Source organism: Scleropages formosus, chromosome 23 (genome assembly GCF_900964775.1).
Source record: "Scleropages formosus chromosome 23, fSclFor1.1, whole genome shotgun sequence".
NCBI lineage: Eukaryota > Metazoa > Chordata > Actinopteri > Osteoglossiformes > Osteoglossidae > Scleropages > Scleropages formosus.
In genome coordinates, this window is record NC_041828.1 from 8,261,224 (window position 1) to 8,272,766 (window position 11,543).

Below are 11,543 nucleotides of genomic sequence, written 5' to 3' on the forward strand. Positions count from 1 at the left end.
AAATATGTTTTTGTTCTATCGTGACCACCCATATTACGAGAATTTGCATTTCTGTATCCTATAACTTCCTTAAGTAACGAGCTGTCAACTCGCACAAGAAACACCTTGAAAGTAAAGGTTTTAATTCAAAATATGAACCCTGGTGATTCTGAGGACCAGACAAAGCAAGCAGCCTGCTCCACAGGTGTGGAATGGTTTCTTTACCACCCAGTTATAAAAGGCTTTTGATAAAGGGTGAAAAGCTCGTCTACAGCACAAGGAGCCAGCGACTTCCTGTTTCCTGCGGTATGCAGGGGGACCGGAAGTACGTCCAGGAGGCGTGCTTATTTATACGTAAGTACAGCTTTGAATTGTGGAGCCAGATATGTTGCGACGAAGTAGTGAACAGGTTCGGTGCATCACTGGGGGATGCGCGGCCAACTGCGAATAAGTAAAAAGGACGGGGATTTTTGGCGCACGTGGTGACACGCTCTGGAGCACGAGGAGAAGCGCGACCCAGAGAGAAAGTGTGTGGGAAAGCAGTTTTTAACCAAATCCGGTTCCGACGGGTGAGTACTGATAGATCGGTCACCTGCTGTAGTGCTTGTTTCAGTGCAGAACCTGCCTGACAAGGATAGGCGCTTCAACAGCGTGAAACGATGATTATGTTGTGAGGGAGGACAGTGTCTCTCTCTCAACACACAACTTCGTTGTGGCTGGGCACGGGCGCAGCGTCAGGCAGCGGTAAAGCGCCTAATCTGGGGGAACACGGTGACGGTACATCGCCGTAGCAGTCGCCCTGGAGTCGAACTCGAACTGCCTCCAACGAGAGCAGCAAACTTTGTTGCGTGAACATCGACGGGTTCATCGGAGTCGACGCGTGATTATCAGAGCAATGGCAGCAGGGATAGGAATAGGACTCGGAGCACCGTGCGGTACAGGAGAGAGCGCAACCTTTCGGTGCGGGCGAATTGCTGCCCCTGGGTGCGACACGTGCTGGGAATCCCGCGAGATTTGTGCGTCGTCGTTTACGCGCGACTGGAGCGAGTTTTCAGACTCGCCTGTGTCGCGATGGAGATTTTTTTGGGGGGTGAGGAAAGGTGTGCAGTTTTGAATGACGTGCTCTAGGTTTTTGTTTGTCTTTATTGAATGCTATAATTCTTACGCTCATTTCTGCCCATACAATGCTATAAATATGCTTACATAAAGTACTCTAAACATTTTAACTACTCATTAATGTCCCTTATTAAACTGTAGTTGTAATTCATAATCTGCAATACATATTAATGAAATGAAAGCAAAAACTGTCCTGTGTTGCCTGCCTTTTCCAGCTACCTTAAGTTTCCTCTTGCTCAAGGTGTCTTTTTTTTTTTTTTTTTTTTTTTAAAAATTGAAAATTTATAGCGGGTTAGTGAAATACTTCCGTTTCTTCATTAGGGATGAGAGCAACATTGTTTATCTTCTGAGGTTTTATCAGACTCCTGAATTCTGGCCCAGTTTTTAAGTTCTTTTGCTGACTTTTCATAGACAGTCATGTTGAAACCTCACAAGATGATGCTATAGCCTGGTGTGTGCAATACTGGAACTTTTGTTAATGTGTTTCTATATTGATTTACCACTTGGCTCAATAAATGAATGGTTTTTGTACTATATATGCATTAGATTTACTTTAATAGCTTTTGCAAGCCAGGAAACCACTGTCAGTCAAAACACTGGCTAACCATGGCATGATGAACAAAAGACCAAACACCAAAGGGATGTTTTGATGCATGAGAAAATAAATAAATTGACAGTACAATATTGCACTCCTCCAGTAAGCCTACTTGAACTTAAGACAGGTTATGCATTTAGGACACAACCATGACAGTGATTCTAGATTTCTTAAATTGTCTTAATTACAATATTTGGAGTGCTTTTCATTCTTTTGCAGAAATTTGCGCTTGTTGCACATGCTTTGGTATAATTGACAAAGTTTTATTTATTTTATTTTAAAGGCCTTGGTCAAGAAACAGGCTAGCAAAAAGAACAAGGAGATGGAACAGACTCAAGAATTTATTGTGGAGAAGATCCTTGATCAGCGTGTTGTCGATGGAAAAGTGGAGTACCTACTAAAATGGAAAGGCTTTTCAGAGTGAGTATACTGGCAGTAGTGCATACCATGGTGACATGGTAAAATGCTGCAGATTTTCAAGGAAATGCTTTTTAGTCAACTAGGTTGAATCCAGCCTTGGGTAACTTGCACATATTCTAGTTTGCTTTAGGGTGTATTGGTTAAATATTTTTCTTTTTTTGAGGCAAGCTCTGTGATGTCCCCTTCTCAGTGCAGACAACACCTGGGAGCCAGAAGAGAACCTTAATTGTCCTGAACTGATTGAAGCATTCTTGGCCTCTCAAAAGTGTGTTGTGGAGAGACCAGACTCTTGCAAGAGAAGGCAGTCTACAGACCAAATGGAGTCAGAAGAGAGTAAAGTCAAGAACGTGGTGAGATTTTTGATGCAGAACGCAGTAACTAGCTGTGCAATTGGCCCAAATCCATGCAGATCTGCAGTGCTTGCATTACCATTGGGGACGACCATTAAGGAGTAAATAATGTTTGGTAGAAATACCAATACGAAAGCAACAAGCTGTGATACAAGAAATTGTATGATTGTCACTGGTCTCGTGCTTATGTAATATGAAATGGATAATCAAGATGTTGGGGTGGGAGGTTGCTGTTTACTGTACAAATGTTGAAGTGAAACATTTTCCCTGGTCTGGGGCAGTCTGTGTTTCTGATGCTGGTATGTTTTGCGAACCAGACTAAAAGGCCTCATGGATTTGCTCGCAGCCTGGAACCCGAGCGCATCATTGGGGCCACAGACAGCAGTGGAGAGCTCATGTTTCTCATGAAATGGTGAGGTAGCTGCTTTTGTGTGTTTGTTTTTGGACTGATATTTCTAGTTTTAGGAAGTTTGTTGAAGTAGATGGCCACCATTTCAACATGGAGCCTTCAGTATTATGGAGATTCCATTCCAAAGTATAAAGTATTTTTACTTTGGTGTATTATTTTTCATATGTTTGCTGTATACATGTATAAGCTTACCTTTCATAATAAGCATGTGGTTTCTGAAGACATTCATGGAATGAATTCCCGTAAAGCAATCTCTTAACCCTTAAGTTTCTTGTAGGTGTGAGTTCATGGCTGGTACGTACATTTTACCGTACCAATTACGTGTGGTTGTATTTCCAAAGTCTTGTAATAGGAGTGTTCCTTATGGAAGAAAAGCTTGTACTGTATCTGGATTGGAGACTAGCTTTTGCTTACAAAAACATTATCAGAGGATTGGTCTTAAAACTGCATATCTAAGGCTCTGCAAGATGCAGCCAACTAAAAGCAACATATTTCTTTCCAGTATGAACATGAAGAGTAGAGATCTCTTGAACAGTACTTCACATGCTCATTAAGCCATGTTTCAGAATGTAAGCAAAGTCCTATTTGTGCCTCTGTCCTGCAGGAAGGACTCTAATGAAGCAGACATGGTACCTGCGAAAGAAGCCAACATGCGCTGTCCGCAGGTCGTGATCGCCTTCTATGAAGAGCGTCTCAGCTGGAACTCCTGTTCTGAGGATGAGCACTGCTAGTTTCTCACCTCCATCTGTGACCCATCTTGTTTTCGTACTCTTAATTTTTGTTCTGGTATGTGGTTGGGAGTTGTGCCTACAGGATAAGGAGGGCTGTGAATGCAGGGCAGTGGGGAGCTAATGAATTCCTCTTCAGTGTGGGAGTAATGAAGTTGTTGTAGACCATATTTTATCCCAGCAGTTTTGTCCTAATGCAGCTCTCAGGAGCTCCAGGCCTGAATTGTTGACAAATCTGGGCTACAATGAAGTTGAGTTGTTTTTGGTTAATCAACTTACCTTATATCACTTCAAGCATAACTCTGGTGGTCTTTCCAGCTACGTTAGATCTCATTCAGAATGTTATTTTATTTTTTATCCTTGTAAAAGCTTAAGCTTTTCTTTTGAAGAATTGTTTTTGTAATGATTTTCTAAAGTTTTGTAAGCAGCTATGCTTCTTGTCCAGTTTGATTGTTCCTTCCAAGTCCAAAGCTGAACATTTTAATGCATACATACAGTGGAACATCGGAACTGTTCGAGGGGAAAAAAAATGTCTCAGAACTTGAACGAAACTTTAGAACTCGAACCGATGAACCTTTCAGGCTAAAACCTGTCAGATACGAGACTTTTTTTAAATTTTTTTTTTAATTTATTTATAAAAAAAACCCCTGTAAAACAAAGCGTACGTATGACTCAGTATGAGTCAGTCTTGCCTGAGAACTCGTGGAGTGAACATCTTGCTGAATAGTGCTGTGAATTTCCATATGTTTTTATGGTGTTTTTTTTTTTTTTTTTTTTTTTTAAATATCTTGTCTTAAATAAGCCATCATGGGTCCCAAGAAGGTTACTAGTGAAAGCAATCAGCCAAAAAGGAAAATAGTGAGAGCCACAATAGAGGTTAAAAAGGAAATAATTGAAAAACATGATAGAGGTGTTTGCATGGTTGATCTGGCTGCACAGTATGGAATGCCTAAATCTACGATTTGCACTATACTGAAAAATAGAGACCATCAAAGCAGCTGATGTTGCTAAAGCAGTGAAATCTATTACAAAGCAAAGACCACAGGTACTTGATAAGGTTGAAAAACTCCTCTTAATTTGGATACATGAAAAAGTTAGCTGGTGATAGTATATCAGAGGCAATAATATGTGAAAAAGCAAGAATGCTGCATGCTGACCTCATTAAAGACGCCCCTGGAACGAGTGATGATAGTGAGCCTTTCAAGGCTAGTAGGGGGTGGTTTGAGAAATTCAAGAAAAGAAGTGGCATTTATAGTGTGGTGAGGAGTGGGGAGGCTTCCAGTGCATCAGGTATGTATGTATGTGTGTATGTATATAGGTTTAAACAGGCAATCATTTTGGGGGTCTGGAATGGATTAATCCAATTTACATTATTTCTTATGGAAAAAATTGATTTTTTTCAGAACTCAAATGCCCTTCTGGAACGAATTTAGTTTGAGTTCTGAGGTTCCACTGTATTTTACCCTGTCCTTTAAAAGCGCTTCCATTCTTGAATACACTGTTTGCTTTTGTATATATTTTTCTAAGGAGTTTATAGCTGTAATTTTTGACACTTGGAATGCAATGTTCAGTTTTCCTATTTGCAGGTGTGTGTTTAATCTTCACAACAATCTGATTTTTGATCTATATTCAAGTATAAATGTACAGTCAGTCAAACCAAAGCCATTTTATATCGCCAAAAACTGGCAATTTTTCTGCTAGCTTTTTTTTTTTTTTTGGACTCCGGCAGACCTTATAGCATGAGCTTTTATATATACTGTATAAATATTCATTCCACTCCGATTTGAGTTGTCTGCAGCTTTCAATCGGGCTTTATGACAATTTGTATTGATTTTTTGCAGCATGCTCTCATGCAGTTGAACATCCATTAATGTTTATGAAAGCTGTGTAAGTTTGAAATCCTTGTGGGAAGGATTTTAATTTCCTCATATCATTTCACTTCCTCTTGGTAAATTACAGAACTGCGCAACAGTAACAGCACTTTGCAGTGGGTGTTTAATTAGCGGTAAAGGACAGATGAATTCTCAGTGTTACACTAAGTACAGCAGAAGTCAAGACTATCTTCCACAAGAAGATAAAGGTAGGTAGGTAGGTGTGTGTGTATGTGTGTGTAAGAGAGAGACAAAGATCATCACTTTGTTAGTCAGTGTCAAACTCTGTCCCAGACACTGCATGAATTCTGTAGTAAACACCAAATCCATAGGTGTTAGAGCGGTTTTATCTGGGGAAAAATGTACGTAACAGAGTATTGAGAGATCTAACATCTATCTAGGAAAGACTTAAGTTACAGTAAAACCCCTACTAATATATTTTTTCTGAGAACATACAAATTGTACAGGAGAATCTTACCATGTGGTGTTACTAAGTTATAAAGAGCTACTGATTATGTAAGTGTATCACCATGTTAACATGCATTTATATTTATTAATTTACTTTTCTCTAAAGCAACAGACGACTCGGCGATTATTTATTATAAGTGATGTTAGTGGATTTATCCCGTTTGACCTTTCGAAATCCTGTTTAACTGAGGCGCAGCGAGGGTCCAAGCATCCTTCCCTAGGGTAATATTAACTTGTTCATAAGGAGAGAGGAAAATCACGTATTGAGCAATAATTCTGGTTTGCGGAAACCCCCTCGCCTCTGGTGTCATTAATTAAAGGCCGGACTCGCAGGTGAATCTTACTTCGAGTGACACTTAAACAAATAATTGTATTTATTTGTCATTCTGTGACTTTTCAGCAGATTTTCTCGTCAATATAATAAGCACCGCAGTAGGATTTTAAGACGGAATGAAGTGTTTCTCGTGTTTAATTGGCTCCTCAGCTCGTGTCGGGCTTCACGCGGACGGTCCCCCCTGGCCTGGCCTGGCCTGGCCTGGGCGGGCTCGCGCCACGCTTTCATCAAATGGGGTTCAGCGGGGTTGCTCGTGACACGCGGAGATGCGGCGCGAGGCACGGGCTCCGGCCTCTATCGTCTTTTCACAGAGCGCTGCGCTGGGTGAGTCTCGCTGCCCTCGAACCTCAGCGGAAAGCCGTGCTTTAGTTCCGTCGTCGTGAGAACCCTGAACGGTTAATTTCGGTAGCGTGACAACTCTAGTGGTCTTTAGGGAACGTCCTAAAACTAACGCGTCCCATGTCTCGCGTGTCCGCTCGCGCTACAAACCGACGTTTCTGACATCAAAGCATAGGCGGCCGTCAAACCGTTTAAGATGGAACTTATTGGCTGTAAGTTTACCGCGAGACTTGGGGATCGCACAAACTACACATATTGTGGTAACAATGATAAAGTAGTGTATCCCACCCTCCGAACTCCATACAGTTAGAATACACCAATGTGTGAATGGTTCTCTGACACTCGCTGCACGTAGCCTTGGACAAATGTCGTGGACGACGTTTGGTGTGGTGGGGTGTTTTTTTTTTTTTTAAATTTAAAAAATTAAAATACAGTACACAGGACCTCAGGAATGTAATTGGTTATTGGATTTTATTTGCTTTATTTATTTCCCCCTGCCAGGGGCCCCCCTGGCCAGCTAAAAAATGTTAGTGTAGTCGTAATACACTCCTCGATAGTGTTTTGTCTACTGCTTAAATTCTTTAAGAACAAAACAGCTGCTTTTTTTTTTTTTTTTAGCAATTGCAAATTTGGACCTGTGTGTATGGGACAAGCGGTTCAGAAAGTGTGTATGTGTGTGTATGTAGTATTGGACCTAATGCAGAAGTCACGTGACAAATCTCTTCTTGAAATCCAAATGTAAGGATTTACTTGAGAGGTCTTTCTGTGTGTGTGTGTGTGTGTGTGTGTGTGTGTGTGTGTGTGTGTGTGTGTATATATTTATAAATAAATAAAATAATTTCCTCAGCCTACAAAGAGTTTTGTCTTTGTTCCTCAGCTTGGCTTTCAAGGTTCTCAGTCAGCTGTCTTCATGTTGTTCTGTATTTCAAAGTGCTCATCCAGAAATGCTTTAGCCCAGATAAAAGGCAATGGCAGCATGAATGTCTTAAGGCCAGAACTTCATCTGAGCGAAGCTTGCTTTTTGTGTTCTGTAGACAAGAAATCTAATGCTATGACAAACTAATTGCAATGAGTTTCTCTTGTTAAGACAAACTAGCATCAACTGTGAATCCAGCAGTGTCCACGTACACAACTTGACCAATGTGATTTTCTGACTGACTCTCATGTCCCTGCTGAACTAGGGGTCTGTTCTAAACTGGGGTGGGCTGTAGACCTGAACAAGAGTTCTGCCTAGGTGTAGGGTTATTGCAAAATGTGGTGTGTGTGTGTGTGTGTGTGTGTGTGTGTGTGTGTGTGTGGGGAAAATCTATGCAAACAGGTTTATTCCAGTGAGTTCCTTATGTAAACAAATTCCATGATGCATTGCTGGGGAAAAAAAAAAGATTAATTTTCTTTTGGTAGAAACAGGGAAAGGAAATCTACAACTGTTATATGCTCATATTTTGAAAATCCAGTTCTGGCTATGTGTTCCAGGAAATTCAGCTTCTGGGATTTATGTGTTCATGCTGGTTTAGCTACATATGATTGCACTGTCCCTTTAAATCAGAAGTGAGCACAGGGAGGCAGAAGTGATACAAAGCCAAATTTCATTTTGAAACTTTTAAGCAGAAGTGATTTAGAAATGTTTGGGTGTTTGTTTAGTGTGAATTGGTATAAGGGTGTGAGAAATCTGTTCTAGTCCTAGTAACTTGAAACAATGTTGAAATTGTTCTATTTTTAATGTTTCCGAGTCCAACGATGTTTCTCTGACCTTTCAGATTGGAATCGGTACAATGGAGGACATTAGAAACTTGGCCAAAAAGGTGAGCTTTCTCCTCACTTCTGTTTTTCAATTAATTTTTTTTTCCTTTTTTTTTTTCCCCCCTCAAGAACCTAACCTGTGACTGAACTTGTGTTGCTTTCATAGACTTATTCTTGTCCTAATTTGGTTTGTTGGATCCTGTGTAGAGGCATGCAACTTTGCCGTGCTAAGGCCTTTGTGCAGACTTTCTTGACCACTGTGGCATGTGTGTACGCTCATTAGGCTTTGTTGTTCTAGGAATTTGTTAGCGTTTGGGTCCGAGATCCAAGGATCCAGAAACGTGACTTCTGGCATGCGTACATAGATTATGAAATCTGCTTGCATGTAAGTAGACTTGCCGAGCAGCATCTGGTGGAATCTTATTTGCACAATTGTTTAAAATGTAGAATTTTTATTAATTTCTTTAACCCTCATGACTTGTGGGCACACCCCACTGTAATATTATTCAGTTGGAAATGTGACTAAACCTTGAACTTGTGGTTATGCTGACTGATCATTGTATGATATTGCCACTGAGTGCATTTTGGGCCAAAAGTTCACTGCAATAACTTCCTCTGCAGACCAACAGCATGTGTTTTAGGAAGAAGATCTCGTGTGTTAGACGGCGCTACCGTGAGTTTGTTTGGCTCCGACAGAAGCTGCAGAACAATGCTCTCCTCATGTAGGTGAAGACAGCTGTACAGGAGCCCATTTTTTTCCGATGCCTGTGTCCTGATTCTCAAAACAAGAAGTACACTTAATCTCAATGCATGAACAGTTCAGACTTAAAAGCAAACACCTTGGATAAATTAACTCTTGTCAATTTTGTCCAATTTCTTTGCAGAGAGTTGCCTAAACTCCCCCCACGGAACCCCTTCTTTAGTCAGACCAACAACTTTCATGTCGATGACAGGATGTACAAGCTGCAGCACTTCCTGGAAGCGTGAGCCTGTTCATCTTTAATGCCTGAGCTCCTAAAGCATGTCAGGGATTTGAAGGTTGTGTGACTGCACATATCAGCTCACAAGGTGCAAATTTGGCAGCAGTGATAAGGTTCAGATTTCCTCACTGTTGCATCAGCGCCACCCAGTGGCTATACGTGGGATATTTATACTGTTTCTTCCAGCTGAGTCCTGTGAGTGACTTGTAGAGTCAAAGCAGACAGACTATAGTAATCAATTATCCTGACATTCATGCTGTTAGTTGGACTTAGTAGTCTGAGTTATGGAAGACCTAATCAGGTTTGAGGTTGGTCACCATGCAGTGGGGACTCAACTCAGAAAGTGAAATACAGGTGCCAGATGCTGTCTGGTAGCAGTCTGTAAAGCACTGCCATTACAGCTCTCACTCCAGCATTGTGAGCTTTTGACAACCGAAAGGTTGCAATACAGTAGTAAAGCTTCCAAGTACAGGAAAATTGATGAAATTGCAGTTGAAGGTCGTTTCAAATGTATTACAACGTTCTTCCAAAGGAATGAGAGGCATGTATGAAGTCTGTAAGGAAATGTTAAATCTGGTTGCTGAACAAGAATGTGAAAAGGACCATTACAATCGCTATCATCCCTGTATAAGTTACTCCTGAGTAACATTTCCTCCATAAAATACTGAAACTTTTTTTGTAAACTTGACTTGTTTTGTATGTTCAACAGCTTGCTTACACACAAACTGAACAGCTTTACTTTGAATGCACTTTTTGACTCTTGTACCCCTGTCTCTGGTCATCCTGCTCACTAGCCATCTTTCTCCCAGGGTCCTGCAAATCCCTCTAGTGCTGTCTGACAGCCACTTGCACCTCTTCCTGCAATCCAACCTCAGCATTTCCAAGATGGAGGCATGCGCTGCCGGGCTGACGCATTATACAGTGGCTCAAGCCATCCAGCGCAACGTGTCTGAAACCCAGCGCTTCCCTTCAGAGGAAGAGCTGCATGAGGAGGATAAGGCTTGCAGTGACTCTGACTCTGATAGGTACTCGGGCACAAGTATGTTGTCTACAGCAGTAGCCTGATGGCCTCAGTTTATTCTGGTAGCATGCCTGCCTTCTGGTCCTCATCTCTGGTTAAAAAAGCACTACAGTATGTAGAAGTGTGTGAAATTAATATATAAATGAATGTATTGCAGCTGTACATGTAACAGATTCCCACATACAATGTGGGACTAATTCCTACTCTTACACCTCCAGCACTTCAGCCCTTGGCTCCAGTAGTGATCCTGGGACTCCCCCTGAGGATGAGTTGAGACTTGGAGATGGCAGCTCCTCTTCTTGTGACTGCCAGAATGTTCAGGAGCAGGAAGAGCTCCTCAGTTGCTTGTCATCTTTGCCCTGTGACGAAAAGGAAGGCTAGACCTTAGCTTGATGTCTGACCTGAGACGAGAGCTGCTTTACTGCTTCACTTTACGTTGGTGCTAGTTGTATTTCTATAACAGTCTCCTTGTTTTAATGGAACTGCCATTTCATGTCCCACATGTCCAGTATGTGCATCTTAAACTTGTTTGTATGTATAACCCCCCCCCCCCTTAGTGGTTTATCAAGTCCATTAAAAGGGTTCATATGGATATGAATGTGGAGTGAGACAGGCAGTCATTCATTTTTGAACAAGGATTAATCTGAATTGTTTTGCATTACTTGTCTGAGTGTGAGTACTTCCGTGTTTTCTCTTGTGTAAAATATAATCTACATTACTGTAAACTGAACTTATAGGTCCTAGTTTGAGCAAATGGGTTTTAATTTGACTTAATTTAAAAGTTATTGTAACTCAATTTTGAAATGGTCAAGTTTTATTTTTTTTAAGTTTTATTGTAACTTATAGCAACAGAAATAAACGGCACTTATTAAAACTGTCCAGTGCCATTTTTTGCTTCTGTTGACTTTATGTATTCCACACAGAATTCAGCCTGGAAGTCCAACAACAAAATGTGTATTTTCTTTGTGTTTCGGTTAATTTAATTTGCACTGTTATGTCAGATACTTAGGAAACTTTCAGAATTTGTTGTGGAATTTTATTTTTAGTATAGATCTAAGATGTTATGGATTATTTCTGAGAGGCTACACATTAGTTCTGCTCGTTTTGGTAGACTGTCTTAAGGGGGTTTTCATACAGTAGCAGAATTATGGCTATTTTCATCGCTTTAGAAAGAAGGATCAATATGCCTCTAT

The 11,543-nt window shown here is 40.9% G+C and overlaps 2 protein-coding genes across 4 annotated transcripts; both read left to right on the top strand.

The window, feature by feature from the left end:
* Positions 1-434: 434 nt before the first annotated feature.
* On the top strand, positions 435-4,026 carry LOC108933440 (chromobox protein homolog 3-like; the record flags this gene model as incomplete). The annotated part of the gene is made up of 5 exons (XM_018750514.2): positions 435-548; positions 1,974-2,110; positions 2,301-2,460; positions 2,778-2,872; positions 3,474-4,026. Coding segments are annotated over 5 exons (633 nt in total), but the record flags the coding sequence as incomplete, so codon positions are not given.
* Positions 4,027-4,093: 67 nt separating this feature from the next.
* On the top strand, positions 4,094-11,191 carry snx10a (sorting nexin 10a). 3 transcript variants are annotated; one of them, XM_029248449.1, is made up of 8 exons: positions 5,633-5,677; positions 6,421-6,594; positions 8,367-8,411; positions 8,648-8,734; positions 8,971-9,071; positions 9,234-9,332; positions 10,139-10,354; positions 10,569-11,191. In XM_029248449.1, the coding sequence occupies exons 2-8, from the start codon at positions 6,502-6,504 to the stop codon at positions 10,729-10,731; spliced, it is 804 nt and encodes a 267-aa protein (XP_029104282.1). In that variant the 5' UTR covers positions 5,633-5,677; positions 6,421-6,501; the 3' UTR covers positions 10,732-11,191. The 3 variants fall into 3 exon arrangements, with proteins under 3 accessions (XP_029104280.1, XP_029104281.1, XP_029104282.1); XM_029248447.1 differs by lacking the exon at positions 6,421-6,594 and having other exon boundaries at positions 4,094-5,677; positions 10,569-11,188; XM_029248448.1 differs by lacking the exons at positions 5,633-5,677; positions 6,421-6,594 and adding an exon at positions 4,094-4,887 and having other exon boundaries at positions 10,569-11,188.
* The last annotated feature ends 352 nt before the right edge of the window (positions 11,192-11,543 follow it).